We start from the raw sequence: 20,866 nt of genomic DNA on the forward strand, positions 1-20,866 counted from the left end.
ACGAAACTTGCACAAGTACAAGTAATCCGCGCTCCAGGGGTTATAATAATGATAACAATAATAAAAATCACGAAGGTAAGTTTTAGGTCGCAAGTACCCACGCAAATACACACATCCAGCCAACTGAGGTACTATTAGTTCCTTAGTCCTTTTTATTTATTTTTAAATTATCCTTGGCTGTACATCTGAGTGCAGACCTAATACTTACATGGTCCTCCTTTTTTTAAGTATTATACGCCTACGACCTCGTCTACACGTAACAACTAGGATGACCCAAAGGCAGACCGCCTATCGTGGGGTCCTTCACATTGATGCCCGATTCTAGTGTCATAGCGGAGCGCCCTATAGTTATACCACACGCTGACGACTGTGCTGCCAACCACCAGCCGCAATGTGACGTCACGTAGCGTAGGTACATGTATAAACCCTAAGTTTGCTACATTCTCCAACTAGTTCTCCAGGATCAGTGTCTGTCACCGGTTGGTTTTCTAGCGTCTTCCCTCAAACACCTTGCTTCTCACCAGAGATTGATTATTTGCGTGCCTGAGTAAGTTGCCGTCTTCCAATAGATATCAGAATCAGGTTCTCTCTGTGTAGATCCCTCTAGCACCTTGCTAAGTATCGTCCTTGCAGAAGAGTTGGGATTATTCGATTCTCGGTGTGAAGTCGGCCGCGAGTTGTGAAATTTACTGTAAGTATCTGTTTGTCTGTCTTCCTTCTTTCAAGCTGTTTGTCCTATATCTCTATCTGTACCACTTGTGTAACAGTATAGACTTGATTGATTGGAGAATTCCCCGAATGATGTTCAAACCAGAGGTTATAAAGCAAAAGAAAGGCGAGAACCGCAGGAGTGAGAATAGTAGGAACACAAGGTGTTACCATAAGACAAGCAAGAAGTGTCAAGGTAAAACTATTACACTCTCCCGGACCCATAGGAAGCCCAAGGTTCTATTAGATAACACAATCCAGTTAGGAGATGCAATTGTGGAAAGGGGAATATTAAATAATCACTCATGCACATGCATAACTACATTGAAGTGTAATCCAACTCAACTTCATCACTCTCACAAGGAGATGACGCAAAACTATATCAGTCTATAACATATTATTAACTATCTCAGTAAGAGATGCATATGGCTCAGCCCAGTTAGATCAAGGCTGCTGTCGTTGTGAGGCTAGATAGTTCTGCAGCGGTTTAATATTCCGACCAGACTCATCACAAAGGTTGCCAGCGGGCTCCCACGTAGCTTCGCTGCTGGGGTAACCCTTCCAATGCACCAGGAAGTGTTGCTCACCATTGCGGTGTCGGTGATTCAAAACGGCTTCAACAACATAGCGTGTGTGTCCATCTAGATCTGTGAAGGGCGGAGGCGGGGGTTGGTGTCTTCCAGGAATCGTGTTCTCTTCGTAGCGTTTAAGAGCAGTGACATTAAACACGGGATGGCAGCGAAGTTCACGGGGTAGTTCCAAGCGAAAAGCATTCGCTCCAATCTTAGCCTGGATACGATACGGACCAAACCACTTGGGTTGCAACTTCCGAGAGGGCTGGCCACGGGCTTCCGGGGTCAGTAGAAAGTCTCTGTAGACCAGAACGCTATCACCAACCTTCAAACCACTGGGCGTTCTCGTCTGGTCTGCGTATAGAGCTTGCCTTGCCTGGGCGTCGAGCATTGCATCTCGAGCTATCCTTAGTGCAGCTTCCTGCTCATGAAGCCAATCGACCGAATCACTCCTTTCCCCTCCCGTAAGAATGAATTCGGGCGGGGACTTATGGTCAAACCCATAGTTCAGATAGACCGGTGTATTAGCTACAGATGACTGTTGTGAACTATTTATTGCAAACTCGCAGAGTGGTAGAAGCGAATCCCAATTGTCCTGTCTCAAGTTCACAAATGCTCTTAGAACATCTCCCACTTGCCGGTTAACTCTCTCTGTCAAACCATCCGTTTGAGGGTGGTTAGCAGTGCTGAATGCCAATTTAGTTCCTAGCTGAGAGAATACTTCTTTGAAAAAAGCTGCAGTGAATCGTGGATCGCGATCGGAAACAATGGTCGAGCTCAGCCCGTGCAGACGAAACACGTTTTGAATGTACAGTTGAGCGCTGCCCTTAGCATCAATCTTCGAGTTTGTTGGAACAAGATGTACGCATTTCGTAAGTCGGTCCACAAAGGTGTAAATTGCGTCGAAGCCACGAGAAGTAAGGGGCAATCCAACAATAAAATCCATTGAGATATCCTGCCAAGGACTATTAGGTATTGGAAGTGACTGGAGAAGCCCTGTTCGTGGCTGACCTCCCTTCGTTCGCTGGCAGAGATCACAGGTTTTGACAAATCTCTAGATATCGAGACCCATTCGGGGCCAGTAGAAAAAACGTGCTAGGCGGAAGTACGTTCGATCACGTGGCCAGCCGTTGCACACTCATGGTGTTCTTGAATGAGCTTTAACCGGACACCGCACTGTGGTATGCACAACCGGTTATTGGGGGATGCCTTGAGGTACAAGCGATCAGTGAATTCGTCCCGATAATAGCGATCATGCAAATTATCTCGGAGAGAATGCTTCAATCTTTCTATGATGGGAGTTAGCTCTTTGTCTCTCTGGTAGGCATCTGATATTGTATTGGACACGTCATCATTCATTGCTAAAGCATACTCAATAGCATTCAAACGTGGTACTGCATTCTCCACGAGGTTAATCTCATGGAGATCTGGGCGACGCGAAAGGGGATCTGCAGGGTTCTCTCTGCCGGGTCTGTGACGGACTGTGTAGTCATAGTCAGCTAGGAATTCAACCCATCGCGCCTCTCTCTTTGTAATGCTTGGTTTTGTTTTCAGATAAACTACCGCCATGTTGTCTGTAATGACCTCAAAGTGTTGAAAGAGGTAGATGCGCCAGGTCTTTAGCGCAAACACCACGGCCAATGTTTCTCTTTCTGTAGCTGTATAATTCTGTTCAGCAGCAGACAATTTTCGGCTAGCATAATCCACTGGATGCCAGGCATCTTCCTCTAGTTCTTGGAGAAGAACACATCCCAAGGCGAAATCGCTTGCATCTGTTACCACTCTGAATGGTCGGTTCACATCAGCCAGCCGCAATAGGGGCGCATTCAACAAGGCATGCTTTAGCGATTCAAAGGCATGTTGCCGAGAGCTGTTCCACTCGAATCGTGCATGTTTTCCCGTTATCTCCTCTAAGTTCTTAGAGAGCGATGAGTATTGATCTATGAATCGCCTAAAATAATTCGTAAATCCAAGAAATTGCCTCCCCTCTGTGACGGAAGTCGGAGCGGGCCAGACCTTTACTGCGGCAATCTTGTCTGGGTCAGGGGCGATGTGCAGTCCATCCATGCAATGTCCCAGGAACCGCACACTCTCCACGCCAAATTCACATTTTGACCGTTTGCAAAATAACTGGTTGTCCCGGAGCACGCTCAATACCGACCGGACATGCTGCATATGCTCCGACCACGTTTTGCTGAAGATGGGTATGTCATCTAGGAACACGACTACGAACTCCCTCAGATATGGTTGAAGAATCGTTTTCATCATGGATTGAAATGTTGCCGGTGCATTGGTGAGACCAAATCCCATGACCCTAAATTGGTAGTGCCCAAAGGGAGTGTTAATCGCGGTTTTGGGCACGTCCTCAGCTTGAATGCGAATCTGATTATACCCTGATCGGAGGTCTAGTTTCGTGAAGTACCTAGCGCCCTGTACGGTATCGAATAAATCATCCACATTGGGCAAGCACGCCTTGTTCTTAACAGTTATCTTGTTTAGGTCCCTCCAATCGCAGACCATGCGTAACGAACCATCGGCTTTCTTGACAAAAAACACCGGTGCACCAAAGGGGGACTTACTTGGTTCTACGAAACCCTTTTTCAAGAGTTCTGTGAGCTGTTTCTTCAATTCCTCCATTTCTGGCCTGGGCAGGCGATAGGCAGGTCGCGATGGGGGTGATGAGCCTTCCTCCAGGCGGATTTCGTGGTCTACAGACCTCTCTGGTGGGAGTCTAGCTGGCAGATCATCCGGGAAAAGATCGTCATAGTCACGGAACATGGCCTTGAGATCTGGGTGCTCGTTCTGAGTGGATTTGTCGGGAGGTTCCTTGCCAATGCCGTCTTCTACGCTGACCCACGCCAGAACACCTTCGTCTCCACTCCTAAGAGCATGCCTAGCCTGACGACCAGATATGAACATCGCCTCCACGGGAGCGGTCGGTACGCTTTGACTAGGCGACGCACAAGGCAAACCATTCGAGTTCAACCTGACTTCATTCGTCCGGAAGTTTATGTCTGGATTGTTACGCGTTAACCAAGGTTTCCCCAATATAGCGTCATAGCGATGAAGGGGGAACACCGTGAAGGTTTGGTTATCGCTGAAGTCGCCTACGATAACCTTCAATTCATGGGTCGTCTCCATGGGAAACGAGCTTGATGCTCCATCAGCCAACGTGACATTCAGGTTTTCCGACCCAATTTCGGTTGGTAGGTTAACTCTCCTGGCAAACTGTTCGGCAATGAAATCATGGGTCGAGCCCGAATCTATTAACATAAGCGCGCGACGACCGTTGATTTTGCCTTCTACACGCAGGAGCTCATGTTCCGTTTCCACATTGACGCTGGTAACCTGGGCCTCAATAGTTGGTGTAACATCTCGCTTGAAATTGGCTTCGGAGCATTCAGCATCATCGTCATCATCCTCCACAGCGAGCCTACTGAATCGGTTACGGGTAGAGACGGAGCACACACTACACGAAGGTGATGCCTTTTCTTGCTGCGTCAGTAATCGCGTCGGCCTTACTGACGTCCACCGTTTGGGTGATCTCGATGCTGCGGGCAATTCTGGGCCATATGGCCTGGTCGACGACATGCGAAGCAGCCCCCCTGGGCTCGTAATGTCTCACGTTCCTCGGGGCCTAGTTTTGTTAGCTTTCTGCTAGCCTACCTGATGGTGGTGCGAATCCCGGCGCGGTCGCCAGTGGTGGTCTGCGTTGAAATCGGCTGTCTGAGGCGACCGCTAGCGCTGACTGAACGGCGGCTGACAGTGTAGTGGGGTGTTCCTTCACTACCAAGGTCCGCATGTTACTGTGCAGGCCGTTGACAAATAGCAAGGCTCTGGAGAGTTCGTCAAGTTCCGGCACCTGTAAACTTAGCCGAGAAAACTCCGTTACGTACGATTCAATTGACCCACGCTGTTGGATAGAGAACATATCCAACTGCACTCTTTCCCCGTCATAGTGCGGGCCATACACTCGCGCTAGGGCGCTTTTCAAAGAATGCCAATCCGAAAATTGCTCACCTGCTTCCATGGAAAAAATTAGCCAAAGACGCGCATTCCCAGCGAGGTAGCTAGCCGCAAAGTTAACTTGTCTCTCCGGGTCACCTTGAGGGGAGCATTTCAAGGCTAACTCGACCGTAAATACCCACTCTTTGAACTCGGAAGGGTTGCCATGGAAAACATTCGGTTCTCTGGTAACGCGTTTGACGCTCGGGCTTGTCTGGGAGAGAGAACGCGATCGACACGGGGCTAGATCCGGAGGACTTGAGCTTGATGTAGCAGGTAATTGATGTCGTCCAACTGTAGCAGCCGCGTTGTCCCGAGCGCGGCGGATCTCACGGAAAGCGGCGTATAGCAGAGCAGTAGCGGCCAGGAGCACAAGGCACGTCAAAGGGCAAACGATGATCTCAACCATCCTCAAGCTACCAGTGTAACAGTATAGAATTCCCCGAATGATGTTCAAACCAGAGGTTATAAAGCAAAAGAAAGGCGAGAACCGCAGGAGTGAGAATAGTAGGAACACAAGGTGTTACCATAAGACAAGCAAGAAGTGTCAAGGTAAAACTATTACAACTTGTCCTCTTTCTCTCTCTCTGCCTTCCGCTATGTCTTTCTCTCTGTTCCCCTTAGCCTTTCACTCTTTGTTATACACTCCCTCCCTCACTATTATTCTCCCTATGAGTTTCTCTCTCTCTAAGCCTCTCTCTCTCTCTCTCTCTCTTTCTCTTTCTCTCTCTCTCTCTCTCTCTCTCTCTCTCTCTCTCTCTCTCCCCCTTCTCTCTCTCTGTCTTTCTCTCTCTCTGCTTCTCTCTCTCTCTCTATCTCTCTCTCTGTCACACTTTCTCTCTCCCTCTTTCTCTCTCTTTCCTCTTTTTCGATACTCTCTCTCTCTCCTCTTTTTCGATACTCTCTCTCCTCTTTTTCAATACTCTCTCTCCTCTTTTTCGATACTCTCTCTCCTCTTTTTCGATACTCTCTCTCCCCCTTTCTACCGAATCTCTCTCTCTCTCTATTTCCCTCTCCGCATTTCTCTCTGACTCTTTCTCTTTCCTTCTCTCTCTATCTCTTTCTAACTGTCTCTCTCTCCCACTATCTCTTTCTTTCTTTTCCTCTCTCTCTCTCCCCCTTTGTATCTCCCTGTCTTTGTCTGGCTCTCGGTCTCCCTGTCACTCTCTGTGTCTCTGCTTATGTCGCTATGTCTCTGTCTCTCGGTTTCCCTGTCACTCTCTGTGTCTCTGCTTATGTCGCTATGTCTCTGTCTCTCTGTCTCTGTCTTGTTGTGGTTTTGTATTTGAATTCGCAAAACCAAACAGACAATAAGCCCAATAACATGGAAGCGAGTAAAAGAATGCTAAGAATGAGGCATTTTGGTGAATATTATTTCAAGTAGAAATACTGATCCCGGGAGGTACTACAAATATATGTAGGTACTGTACAATGAAAATCTGAAAAGGCCTTGGTACTGATTGATTGATTGATTGATTTTTTTTACTTCGCAAGTTCAAACGGGTTCCTGGCCCAGTTATATGAAAGCGAAGGATAGAATTTTCCAAAATCCTAATGAGCAACAGCATAAGCAATATTATCATAAAAGTGGTGAATTCGCACAGTAACCGTGCACTTCAGCTATTCTCTACTACCTCTTCTGAATTTGACTCTCCGCTGGCCTTCTCTCCTCCCATCCCCCTACATTGTATTGGGCCTCCGCAGCTTCCCCCCCCCCCACCACCACCACCCCACGCACACACTACATTGTCACATAGCACAACTCAACCATTCGCTACCCTGGTATTGAGCACTCCTGCTCGTTTGGTCTCGCGAATCCAAATAAAATCAATCAAATCAAGTGGAGTACTATGCGAGCGAGAATACTGAGAAGAAAGGAACATGTCAAAACCTGACGAAACACAAGTCTCTCTCTCTTTCAATCTCTTTCTCTCTCTTTGCCCCTCTGTATCAGAGCTCTCATTGTCCATCACGGACCGGAGACCACCTATCCCTTATCCCAATATCTAGTAGTGTCTGCTTGGGTCCTCTCGCACGCATATCTGCTAGTGCAACAAGAAAGGACTGAGGAAGCAGCTAGCGTTCCAAGTGAAGAGTTTACTTTCGTGTTGACTCAAGCTAATGACTTAGGTCCATCAGAGATCATACCAGTCACTTGTCATCATGGTCATGACTAAGGCATTCATTTGTGGCCACGAAACTGCACACTCTCAGGGTGAAAGCTGCGAGGCCAACCAGAAAAGAGTGTGTCGAGCCGTGATCAGGAAACGCTGAGCTCTACCGACAACATTGGTTAGCTAGGCGCGGCGAATTCTTGTTGATGCAAGGACCCCAGTTCACCAGTACCTCAAGGACATATCTTGGTCAACATGCACCAGCGGGTTGAGAAAAATGACCAAGGTGGCTTGGAGAACGGACGTCTTCTCCGCGTGTCTTTGCCGACATCAAACAATAAGATTTGCTTTGGCTCTAGCCTTTCGCTGTGCAGACTTGACCAGGGAGTCGTACAATACCAGTAATTTAGGACTCGACTGTACATTGTGTACATCGATCAGCATGAACTAGGGTGCGTAGCCGCTATGAATGCACAAACTCTGGTTTCGGGCGCATCGCCATATTTTCAAAATGGAGGTCGACGCTTATTGAATTTTGTATGGTCGTGGTGAGCCATGAAATTGGAAATATAACGAACAAATAACACGACTGGATACAGGTACCTCTGCACATCATACGAGAAAAATTGAACGGAATATCTTGGCCCAAACCGGAGTCAGCCGAGAAAAAACGCAAGTTACGTTTGGATCTCACTAACTGCAAAGACGCTGGGAAGATTTCTGAGATGAAGCAAGAACGCAATCGCATTTCACACCAGATTCGGCGGGAATGCCTCAAGATGGCATCGAGCAGGCTTGATGAACGAGTGGGAGAAATAGGAAGAATAAAGAATGACGCAAAGATGTTCAAAGCAACCCAGCTACTCCGTCGTCAGAAACAATCACCGGTTATCGTTGAGGATGCTGAAGGCAAAATTATATCTCAACCTGCGGAATCGGTGGGAGCGGTCAAGGAACACTTCAGAACTATATTCTGCGACCAGGCACTAGCAACAACTATGTTGGAGAGGAGTGAAATGCCACTGAACCGATCCATAACGACTGAGGAGGTGTCCAAGGCTGCAAAACGTTTAAATAACGGCACAGCATCCGGCCCCGATGGAATCCCGGCTGAGCTCCTGAAGTATGGGACGCAATCACTGCATGGTAACATAGCCACATTATTCAATAATTACGCTAAAGATCAACGCATCCAGCTTGGTGATGGTATATTGGTCCCGTTGCCGAAACCGGGCAAGAAGAGAGGTCCTCCTGCAAATTTGCGGCCAGTTACCCTTCTAAATACACTACGCAAGCTACTGTCTCTAATCGTATTGACGCGTATTAAGCCGGCAGTTGATCAATACCTCTCGCCCTGCCAGAGCGGATTTCGCAGCGGGAGAAGTACAGCGGATGCTGTGTACTCCTACAGATGGTTGGCAGCAAGATGCCAAAGAGTAAAGGAAGATATCGCCATTTTGGGAATTGATATGTCGAAAGCCTTTGACACTATTTCAAGACCAAAGCTCATGAACGTGCTGGAGACTATTGTGAACCGGGACGAATTACATCTTATTCAGTGCTTACTTACGGATACCACCATTAAAGTACGGCTAAACAACATCCTGAGCCAGCCACTTGAAACATACAATGGGACTCCACAGGGAGATTCTCTGTCACCGGTATTGTTTACGATATACCTGGAAGCTGCGTTAAGAGAGGTACGAAACCGTCTACCGCCGCGACCAGACCGAGACGTCCAGCTGCTTCTGCCCGGAGAGTCGGAATATGCAGATGATGTGGACTTCATCAGTACCGACCAAAAGTATCTAAAAGATTGCCTTCCTACAATATCCTCTTCGTTAGCAGAGTGAACTTGAAGATGAATGAGGGGAAGACGGAACACACCATGATAAGCAGACAAAAGGATCGAATAGAGGAACAGTGGCGGCACACAATAAAGCTGGGCTCGATGCTTGGAGTGGATGAGGACATAGGCAGACGAAAGCGGTTGGCTACAAGCGCACTTCACCGGATGTGGGTGATATGGCTGAGAGGGCAACACATCAGAGAGTCTCTACGAGTGCGCCTCTATAATAGCTTCATTCTACCAATCCTGCTTTATAACTGTGGCACGTGGAGTCTCACGGGGACACAGGAGCGGAAATTGGACTCGTTCCACAGGCAGCAGCTGCGAACAGTGATAGGCATTAAATACCCGCTCATAATAAAGAACACTTCCCTGTATAAACGCACAGAATCTCGCCCCGTGAGCCAAATCATCAGAGATGCTAGATGGAGGCTGTTTGGTCATGTGCTGCGTTTGGAAGAGGCAGCCCCAGCCAGACGTGCCATGGGAGCTTACTTCTTAGGGGGTAACGGCCCCAGCTTTAGGGGACGCCCAAGAACAACGCTCCCGCGAACGCTCAATAATGATCTCAAAAAGCTGAAAAAAATACCGCCCTAGAGACTGGCGATGACTTGAACATGCTGCAGCAGCTTGCCCAAGACCGTCGACAGTGGCGGGAACTGGTGAAGGCTGTATGTAGCTGCTAATGAAACAATGGACATAATTTATACCTTTATATATAGATAATGGAGATGACTGCAACAGGCTGCAGCAGCTCGCCCAGGATCGCCCTCAGTGGCAGGACCTGGTGAAGGTTGTATGTAGCCGCTAATGCAACAATGGACATAACTTTGCGTTTCCATCTTGTCTTTTTTGTGATTGTGATGCTTGATGTGCACTGTGCTTCCTCGCATTCACTTGCTCCTTCTTGCAGCTTGTCTCTTTTTTCTGTTTTTTGTTTTTTTTTTGTTTTGTTTTGACGCTCTGTGTGCATTGCGCTTCCTCGCGCTCACTTGCTCCTTCTTGCGGCTTAAGCGAAGGCTATATGTGAGCTTTATAAGCTCACTGATGCTAACGCGAATAGAGCATAATAAATAATTTAAAAAAAACCCGGAGTCATCAGGCTACAAAACGTACATCGACAGTTCCATCTTGCGCCACATTTTTTATAATGTTCGCGTTGAATCTGTTGTGTTTCTTTTCAACAAATAATGTTTGAACAACAGATGGCTCAAGTCGGTAATGATTGCTACTTCTTCTACTACTCGAGCTGCAAGAAGGGACCCGCTTGTCCATTCCGACACAGTGCACCTGCACTTGGCAAGGAAGACGTCTGTCAAGATTGGGCCAAAGGACGCTGTATTGTTCCGAATTGTGCACGTCGCCACATGGGAATTCATGTAAGTAAAGCGAGCCTGTGTGGTTGCTTTGCCTGCACACTCTGTAACCTTTTTTTCTGGTAGGGTCCAGAAACTGACCGTGGTTGGTCCCCTGGGCCATAGGGAGGGAGAAAGATCCAAGTGCGATCAGTATGTGTGGCACGTGGTGTGAGCTGCCTTTGGAGTGAAAAAATTGCCAGCGCCTTCTAGGTTCAGCCCGGTCCCATAGCTCAGTGGTTAGAGCATGGCTAATGAGAAACAAGGTCCCGGGTTGGAGTCCTGGTGGGTCTCGCGATTTGTTTCTCTTTTCAGGCAGTTAACTTCCCCAACTGATCCTTTGAATTATTATTATTCCCGTAGCTATGCAGAAGACGTTACTTCAGTAACGTCTGGCGCTAGCCAGGGTCCACACAGCTTTAATTTGGTGTTTGTTTGTTTGTTTGTTTGTTTGTTTGTGTCACGGCTGGAGCTATCCCGTATCTGTCCCGTGTCTGTCCCGTATCTGTGACTACAAAGGCTCTACAGGATTGTACATAACAGCTGTCCACAATATTTGCGGGCTCCTGTATCTGTCCCGTACCGTACCAATATTCGTTGTATTATGTATACGACTCCCTGATGTAGAGGGAGATTTGGAAAGAAATAGGGAGACAAGGAGGAAATTAAATTAGAATAGACGCCGAATAGGTGATAGGATGCGTCAGCATAAACATACTTTGGAAGAGAGATCCCGTCGTCTCCAAAATAAGCGTGAACGAGCGATTCAGCACAGGTCACAGGAAACGTCGGAAGAGAGATCCCGTCCACTCAAGAACGCCCGTGATCGGCAGAGTCCGTCGGTCCCAGGCAACGTCAGGACAGACATCCCGTTGAATCCAGAACGCCCGTGATCGGCAGAGTCAGCGCCGGTCCCAGTAAACGTCAGGACAGACATCCCGCCGACGTGCCGAAAAACTAAATCTGCACCCTCTTTTGCCGTCGGACAGGATACGTATTATAGGAGACTGTAAAGTTATGTAATGTCCAAATATAATAATCATCTTTATTTCAGGATTACCCAAAGGCTAACGCCTATCTGGGGGATCTCCTATTTGTGAATGTACTAGTAACATAGTTAAGGATGCGAGAGAAAGTGCGCAAAGTGAGTGTGAAGTGTTGGTTTCAAAAAGGAATAATAAGAAACACAAGGAAAGAAAGTAAGACAGAAAAGAAAAGAAACAAATTTCGACGTGAGCAGCAGGTCACTCGCATTGATTTTTCGACGTGCGAGCCAAATAACGCGAGCTGAACTTTCGCGTCGCAGACATCCCGTCGACGCGCAGAAAAACTAAATCTGCAGCCTCTTTTGCCGTCGGACAGGATACGTATTATAGGAGGCTGTAAAGTTATGTAATGTGCTCCACAGGCAACCAAGCATTCGGCGAAGTCATTGGCTCAACAGGTCAATGTACATGTATTACTACAAAAAGGCCAGAAAATCCGAATACTGTATTAAAATCAACTAATTTTCGCTGGCGATTTAATTTCGCTGATTTCGCAGCTTGGTACCAACCGGCCAAAGTAAATCGCAGGCCAAAGTTTGTCATATAGGCAAATGATGCATGATTGAGCAATGGATGCATGAGAGAGCAAAAATACCGATCGGTTTCAAATTTGACGTGAAATTGCGCGTCACGTCGGAAATAACGTGCATCTTAACCTCTCTAATAGAGAGGTTTCTATTTCTCATCGGCCAAAATTTGTTGATTTACAGTATAAGGAGATAAAAAGAAAAGAAGGAACAAACCAAAAGTAGATGATTATTAGAGAAATAACAATCCGCAATAAATTCTGCAAATACTTTTGCCTAACTCATAATATTGAAACCGATTGAAACGTTTTTGCAATACAGTGATGTGGCCAATCAACGGAAAAAGACATTTCCATCAGTTGTTATAACATGTACGATGAGCTAGGCAAAAAGGCATAAAAGCATAGCGTATGGCCCTGAGCTTCCAAGCTCTCTCGTTATTATTTGAAACTCGGATGTTGAGCCATAAATGAAATGTAGAAAGGAAAAGGACATTATGAATACGAGTTAAGAGTAACTCTTCATCACTGTAACTGGATACTATAATACAGTCAGAAAGTGCAATATCTAGGCACAAAACTGACAAGAGTACTGAGACATTCGACGTCCTGACACCTAGCTTCAACACATCTCAGTAGCGCTAACCCACAGCCTTCCAACTTGGAAGGTTCAAGGTTATGAAAAGACCAAAGAGGGGAAGGCAAGCGCAACGAAAACGACCAAAAGCCACAGTCCCAACGGAACAAAGAATGTCGATTGTTCCTGGACGATGACGAGACCAGTACGATATTTAACAAAGCGGTCTAACTACAATTCAAAGCAGCAAAGCAGCACACCAACCTACTTGGGTGGGGCATAAATATCGAAGATACGTAAAGAAACGGGAAGCTTTGCGAAAACGAATTGTACAAGTCGAAAGCCAAACTCCTACAGTACTCCTCCTGCATGATATTGTGATGGACTAGTTGACTACAAAACAAGTTGTTTCACACGACGTTCCAATATTCAAACAATCAGCTGATTTTTCAGCCGAATCTGATGTATTTTCGAGCCGAGGGAAAAGCTGACCAGGCGGTGAAACGCGCTGATTTGAGAAAAGCCTAGTGCACGGTGATGCATGCTGAGTTTCTTTGTTTTCAATGTGGTCTTGGTGACTGTGTTGCAGAAAGACCGTGGCAGCATGCCATGCTACTGGGAGTCTCAGCGAGTGGGGTGTACCAAGCCGTTCTGCCCATTCAAGCATTTGAAGCCCCGTCCTGATGCACCTCTGCAAACTGGCCAAGTACAACCCACTACGACTGCACCCCAAGGAAATCCAGTCAAAGGTAAGAATTTGCTCTTTGCTGTAAGACTGCACTTAGCCCTTTTGCCAATGATGGCGTGTGTATGAGGTGCTTTTTTAAGTATATAGAAATCTGCACGGCAAAATGGCTGCTACACTGCTGTTAGTTGTATGAAGCAAGAAGGCCCATTTCACCTGAAAAATTAGGATAATCAAACAAACATGTTACACGTCCTTCGTACGGAAAGGGCTGCGGGAGTTGCGTATTACCGGTTACTTGCGTACTCTTGCTCGTGGTTAGCGCAATGTTGCTGGATGTGGTGTATCCACACTGCTTGCCAAGCATCAAGACAATCCATCAAAGGCATCATTGATGCTAACCCTTACTGTCCTATCTACTCTTCAGGTGGACCAGCGCAGGTGCTTCCACCTGATTTCAAGTTGCTGATAAATCTACCTGATGACAGCAGTGCACAGCGCAGCGCTACCATCCGGACCATTGGCAATTCTCAAGAAAGACTGCGACACGCCCGAACACAAGGGGTTGCCACCGACTCAACTGCCGCTCACTCCAGAATGGATATGAGAAGAGCAACTCGAGCAAGGAGCCGATACCATTGGGTTCATGCTCGCGATCAGCTAAATCAACAGCATAGATCTGAAACTGCAAGGCGTGGTCCAGGTCCGTTGTTACCCACGAAAAGGACAGCATCTGTTCAGCAAGAAGTCCAAACAAAGCCGTTAGCCAAACGACGCAGGCCTGAGGTACTGTATCCGAGTACATCCATTGGTATATCAATGAATGAGTTGTGTGTGCGCTCGTGTGTGTGCGTGTGTGTGTGTTTATGTGTGTGTGTGTGTGATTGTGTGTGTATGTGTGTGTGTGTGTGTGTGTGTGTGATTGTATGTGTATGTGTGTATGTGTATGTGTGTGTGTATGTGTGTGTGCGTGTGTGTGTGTATGTGTGTGTGTGTGATTGTGTGTGTATGTGTGTGTGTGTGCGTGTGTGTGTATGTGTGTGCATGTGTATGTTTGTGCCTGAGGTGGGGTATTCACCGACAGGAGACTTGGTCGGATAGTTACGATGCCGACACTCTCCTCGTCGCCCCCACCTCGGAGTCCTTCGCGAGGCTTTGCAAGCCCACAAGTGGAGCAAACTACCGCACGAAGACGACGACGTGGAACGACTCTGAGCGTTGGCTCATGGAATGTTCGCTCTGTTGTGGAGAGTGATGGACCAGTTCTAGCGGCAGCCGTGAGAGGAATCGTTTCCGATGATAAGCCAGATCCATAGCTGCTGGAGATGGCTCTCTCGAACATGGTCCCGCTCGTCGTTCTATATTGTCGGCCGCGTAAGGGGACACGTGACCGTAATGGCAGTGTTTACCAGGACCAGGTGTATGTTTATGTGTGTGTGCGTGTGTTTGTATGTGTGTGTGTGTATGTGTGTGTGTGTATGTGTGTGTGTGTATGTATGTGTGTATGTGTATGTGTGTGTTTGTATGTGTGTGTGTATGTGTGTGCGACAGGGTGTAACTGTGTGTGATGTGTGTCTGTCTGTGTCTGTCTGGCTGTCTGTAACTGTCAGCGCATGCACGCACCAATATGCTTGCTTCTTCAAAGTTATAGTGGCATTGCTTTCATTTACGAAAAGGAAATTTGTCATTTTTGCCGACATAAATCTAGAGCACAACTTTCTAATCCTTTCTTTCTGAAGGACACATGCAAGGATATGTATGTCCTGGTGCTGTCCTGGTGCTGAAAGTTGACAGATTCATATGCCATTCTTTTTGTTGACGACTTTGGCGGTGTCCTTTGTGGATCCCCACCGTTTCACCCGTTACCCTTTAGTTGCAGAACTTCAACCTCACTGGCGGTTACTTTGCAATATTTTATTTTGCGTTCTTGAGTTCCTGGGTAAACGTGTGTGCATCTCTTCATCTCGATGTGTGGCTGATTTGGGGGCTTATTGGACCTCAAAATGACGTCAAGTTGTTTTCCTTCTCGCCGGTGGTATGTAGCTCTGTAACTATTGCAGTACCACCAATGCTAATGACAACAGCAGTGCACAACATTAGAAGACCAAACTTTGCACCAAATTTGAAAGTGAAGCTTAAATGTGCACCACTATTTGTGCAAGGCTTGCTTTCTTCATTTTTTTGTTGTGGAGCTGTTCCGCAAAGGTGCCATCCGCTCTTTGCGCCAGTTATGTGTCATAACAACTAACAACTTTATTCATTGCTTTAACCCTAGAACAGCCAACGGTGTCATTTGACACCGCGCGAGTCAAACTTTTGGAATTACCGAAATATGGCTTATCAGAATAAGCTCAAATCTTGTGACTATTCCTAATTTTTCTTCCTCTTTCGTCTGCCATAAACATTTGATTTGTAATTGATGAGGTACCATAATGGCGAGTACGTATGCCTAGAACGGCCAACCAGTGTCATTTGACACCTGCACTATATAATGCCATTATTGCAGCTAGATGGAAACAATATGAACACATTTCGAAGGTGTCGGCCATATCGAGTTGCTCGTATGCCAACCAGACAACAGAAAGGTGCACGGGCAGGAACATCGCTGAATACAGGACGAAATATATAATCACCATACAACCGTCGCGCGAGAATCGCGAATTTGGGGCGTGTAACCATTAGTGCACAGATTACACAAACACTCTTCAGCTAATGTCCTTGATACTGCTCATTCCCTTTCATTTTCCTGTAAATTGCCCCAGAGGAGCCATCGCGGTCTGACGGCCAAGGAAATACTGGAACGGATGTAGCCTATTACCATGCATGAATCTGATGACCATGAAAGCGAAATTGCCCATTTTACCTTCATTTGATGGGTGTTCAAGTGTGGTGACCATTGGCAGTGGTGGATCTGTTCTGTCATATGAAGGCGAATCGTACGGTCACAACACCTGAGTACCACCTGTGGATTCAGAATGTGTTGAGGTTTACGAGCCTCCAGAGAGCGGACGAGGATTGCGGGATAGTCCAGACAAGGAATTGTCAGAAACAGTTGCAGGAGTGGTGGAGACGCCGAAATGGATAGTGTTGAGGAAGAGGAATCGCAACTCTGCAACCTGGAGATGGTACACCGCATTATCGCAAGGATGGTGCTGTGTAGATAATCCTTTCTAACTACTTGACGAGATAATAGGGCTCTTGAACCAAACCTTTTCCTCCTCCGCTTCAGGCTAAACGGGTAGGCAGCCACTGGGATGCCTCCTCTCTCTTTATTGGCGCCGGATGCTGCAGAAGGTGACTGCTAAGTCATAACTGATAACTTCATCATCAGTGCATTACTGGTCAAGAAACTGTTGGAGAATAAAGAGTTGCAGTATGAACCACTTTGGGAAATTGAAGTGAACTACCATCTAACTTCATTGCCAATAATCGCGGATTGCATTTTGTTTTTCAAGATTACATTGTAGGTAGCAAAGATGGTAGACATAGAAGGTAGAAGTAGCAAGAATTATCAATGGTCCGCCTAGTGTAGACCACCTAGAGCCATATGTTTTACATGGTGAGAGTAGGAAGCCCCACATCGTCCAATTCTAGCAAAAGACGAGATATGTCCTTGACCGTTTTGATGGAATGTGGTGGATCTACTCAACAAAGACTATTCCAGAAGATGTCCTCCTGCAAGGTGGCTACATAAATGAATAGATGTGACAGGAATCAACGCCTTCACAATATCCCAGACCTTTGCTAGTTCATGCACATCAAGAAAACGCTCATTCCTGCACTGGTCAATAAGCTTGTAGATAGTTATGGCATCTGGTTGCTAAGTGCCAGCCAAGGAGAAGAGAAGGGTATACCTCTTTGAAAGAGTCTTAAATGCAATCGTTACTAGCCTAAACCATCTCTAGCAGCATATGTGTCAGCTTGGTGAAAAAATGATCCTCATAGTCAGTCCATGTTTGTACTTGTTACTGTGTGTCATTCATCGTGACGGTCGAGTAATCCGATTATGCCAAAGCACATATTCCCGAAAAACAGTTCTTCATGTGCCCAGTGACGTTGACACATTGCTTTTTATGGTAACTCTGTGATTATAAGAAATTCCTACGCAACTATTTTAAGTTTTGCCAGTAATTGAGTTCATCCTTCGCAATTGCCGTTACGCGTACATTGTATTTTAGTTGCGTATAGCCAACAATAGTGTCTGGGTGAATCCTAAATTGTTGTATACATCATAAATGCCGATAGTGATAGCCAGCACTGAAAACAAAAAACTATAATAACCTATATCATAGGTCTTAGACATGGAAATGTGTGCAGGTGTCAAATGACACCGTTTGGCCGTTCTAGGAGTACTGAAAGTGGTGACCGTCCTAGGGTTAAAGTGCTTCGTAACATGTGTAATGTCCTGCAGCTGGTTTACATGTTGCACTGTCTTATATCATCAGCCGATGCAAGGCCTCTCAGATGTTTTAAGTTTCTCTTTTCCTCTCTCTCTCAATCTCTTTTTCTCTCTCTCTTTCTGTCTCCATTGTTCTGACTGCTTCATAGCCTGTTGCTGTTCCAACGTCCCCACAGCCGTCCACCGCTGCTGGTCTTCGCATCAAGTCTTTAGATGAAATCCTTGCTGAGAAACGCAAGCATCACGAGACCATTTGTGACAGCACTGTATCTGCAGAAGACACCTGTCAAAGAAGACCGGCCGATTCAACCCGAAAGGAATCACCATCAGTAGTTTCCAGTTCAGCAAGCAAGAATGTATGCAGTCCAGTACTGAATACTGTACCTACCAAGAGTTCCACTCCAGCGACACCACCTGCTAAGATAACAAGACTCAGCAGTCATTATTCTGGTAAGTTGCATTGCTGATGCTGGTATTAGAAATGTTCTTGAAGACATTACTTTCGATCTGTTGTCCTTTCCTGTGCCTTTTCTTAAGCGATACCTTTCTCTTGTTGTTTATTTGTGTGGCACGGCTTGGCATTTACTGTTTGGTCTTTGGGATATCTGCTTAACCTCTCGTTACATGTGGATAGTGAGTTCTGCTTCCTTCTCGTGTGGAAAGACCATTTGCTTCAACACGGCTGTAGTGTGCTACAATACAGTTTAAGGGCTTTGCAAATAGTTAACGCTATTCCTGACGTAGGGGTTGGTAGTAGGTGATCTTGCGTGTGTGATGTGTATGTTCCAGCAGTCTATGGCTAATGGGATGCTATAATCTGGCTTGATCCGTTGTAAATATATTAATAAAAGGCGCTTGCTTCTTCATCTGTACTTTTCAGCTAAGAAGGAAAGCCCAGCCACTAAGAAGGTGTCCCAAAGTGAAGGAAGTGAAGTTACTTCCACTGCTGATACTACTACAGTGGATATCGGTTATAAAGTCATCGGACATAGTGATAAACCGGCTATATTGATACAAAATGAAAATATCAAAAGCAAAACCAGAAAAAGCCAGTCAAATTATCATTATAACCAATGTATCGTATATAGCGATAAATCGGCTATAAGGATACAGAATCACCATTCAAAACACCTCTTTGTGCAGAAAAATTATCGTCTATAGTGATAGCAACACACGAGTGTGAGGCATTGATGTCTCGATTTGGAGCCACATGTGTGTTTTCATAGGGTATTCTGGTCTGGTGCTTCCTGGATGATGCCTTTGGGCCAAGAAGTTCTTCACTCTAGACTGGAGAAGGTGCTGTAGCATCCATCACGTATCAGTACGCTACATTAGCGCGATCGAGTACCCACATGTGTATAATGTGTATGTATGACGCGCGCAGTTGAAAATCGCCTGTAGTGATATACCGGTTATAGTGATAAAATGTGAAAAATCAGAAGGGCACGTTATAACCAATATTTACTGTACTATGAAGTCTGATGCCAAGTCTGAATTTGATTGGTAAGTGCTTGTTACGGGCTAATACTCATCACACTGTGCCTTACATGCCATGCGTTAATGTGTCCGAGTTTTCACACTGCACATTTCTGGATTCATGGCGCGAATCGAATTTGCATGGATGCAGCGGATTGAATTTTCCGTATTTTATAGGCAACTGCATGGTAGGTCTGAACTACTCATCTCCGACCGCTTTAGAAGCTGCATCTGCACTTTGATCCTCCAGGGTGATTGAGTTCCTATGGGTGTGAAAATTTCAGTCTACCCGAGTCCCATGCTAGACGTAATATTTCTTTTAATATTCCGTCATTTTTGGGATTTAATTATAAACATGAGTGGTGCAGTTATTACTACTGCAGTTACAACATTGTAGTTTGAGTATATCACATCCAAGACATTCCCATAGCAGTATCTGAATGTCCCTTCGTATTGTCTTACCGGCTGTAGATAACTTCTTATTCTTTTGACTGTTCTAGGCTCGATGACATCGACCTGCTTGATGACGATGCATTTGAGAAAGCGATGAGAGACGTAACCTACGTCAACTTGAATAAGCCAGACCTTGACGAAACAGTCAACAGCGACGATCTACTCCTGGAAGCGGAGCAGATGATTTAGACTAAGATAAATTCTGTGTATTGTCAGAGTGCACAGTGTGCTCCTCATTTGCCATGCCTACATCATGCCTAATCGCCATTGGGGATATACACCCGGTTTTTTCCCTCTCTACTGCGTCCGTCGGCGCGAGGGTTTTTTCCCGGCTGGCTCGGTCCCGGAAAATTAACCTGACGGCCCCAAGTGGTTTTGCATGATGCCCTATTTCAGCTATCCGCTGGCACACGTATTTGGGCATCTTCGGCTAATGCTTGATTATATTACTAATAATGCTTTGAGCGCTGCTTGATATATCAGCATATAATGCTAATTTGAATGCTCGCTTTTCACTTTCTCGTTGGCTGTGTTGTGCAGAATCATGTGCCAACCTTCACTACATGTATATTGCATTGTCATTTCGTTTAGTACAATGCAAACATGAAATTATGGTCATATTTTCGACAACGCTGCTCAAACTTGATATGAATCAACTCACCTACTCCGAAGCCACATTCTGCCAGGCTGCAATGCGTTCTGGGACAGCCCGGAAGTTGAAGTTGCTTTAGGATGCTAAGGAACGTTGAGTTCCCAGCTCCCAGACAGCAGAATACCAAATTGGAATGAGTATAGCTCAGGCAAAGAACTGAGGGTAGAGAGTAATCAGTATTGCTAGATCAATAAGATACAGTCATGCTTACCAATATTACCCTCGATCGCTATTGACTCGTGGGCTGCATGCGTAGGCCTAATGAGAACGGAATACAGTAAAACCTGTCAAGGCGACCACCTGTTCTAGAAGAACACTGCAATCAGGACCCAGGGGCGATATGTCCAGTTGTTTGACCCTGGATAAGGCGACCACCTGGTTTGTTTGTTTCTTTCTTTTCTTTGAATTCGTTTAGAGCACAGGCAATTCTGCCTTCTCACCAGAGGAAA

General features: G+C 46.1%; 1 protein-coding gene across 2 annotated transcripts; it reads left to right on the forward strand.

Moving 5' to 3' along the window:
* Positions 1-466: 466 nt before the first annotated feature.
* On the forward strand, positions 467-20,320 carry LOC135810352 (uncharacterized). Of its 2 annotated transcripts, none has more exons than XM_065323844.1 (6): positions 467-691; positions 10,454-10,627; positions 13,342-13,501; positions 13,865-14,223; positions 17,986-18,286; positions 19,813-20,320. In XM_065323844.1, exons 2-6 carry the CDS (start codon positions 10,454-10,456, stop codon positions 19,860-19,862), a joined length of 1,044 nt encoding a protein of 347 aa, XP_065179916.1. In that variant the 5' UTR covers positions 467-691; the 3' UTR covers positions 19,863-20,320. The 2 variants fall into 2 exon arrangements, with proteins under 2 accessions (XP_065179916.1, XP_065179915.1); XM_065323843.1 differs by lacking the exon at positions 19,813-20,320 and adding an exon at positions 18,717-19,110.
* The last annotated feature ends 546 nt before the right edge of the window (positions 20,321-20,866 follow it).

The sequence above is a fragment of the Sycon ciliatum genome, chromosome 2, assembly GCF_964019385.1.
Source record: "Sycon ciliatum chromosome 2, ocSycCili1.1, whole genome shotgun sequence".
Lineage (NCBI taxonomy): Eukaryota > Metazoa > Porifera > Calcarea > Leucosolenida > Sycettidae > Sycon > Sycon ciliatum.

Coding starts and splice junctions, on each gene's coding strand:
- LOC135810352 (XM_065323843.1), top strand. CDS start 10,454: ATGGCTCAAGTCGGTAATGATTGCTACTTCTTCTACTACTCGAGCTGC. Junction 10,628..13,341: donor GTCGCCACATGGGAATTCAT/GTAAGTAAAGCG, acceptor ACTGTGTTGCAG/AAAGACCGTGGCAGCATGCC. Junction 18,287..18,716: donor ACTCAGCAGTCATTATTCTG/GTAAGTTGCATT, acceptor TGTACTTTTCAG/CTAAGAAGGAAAGCCCAGCC.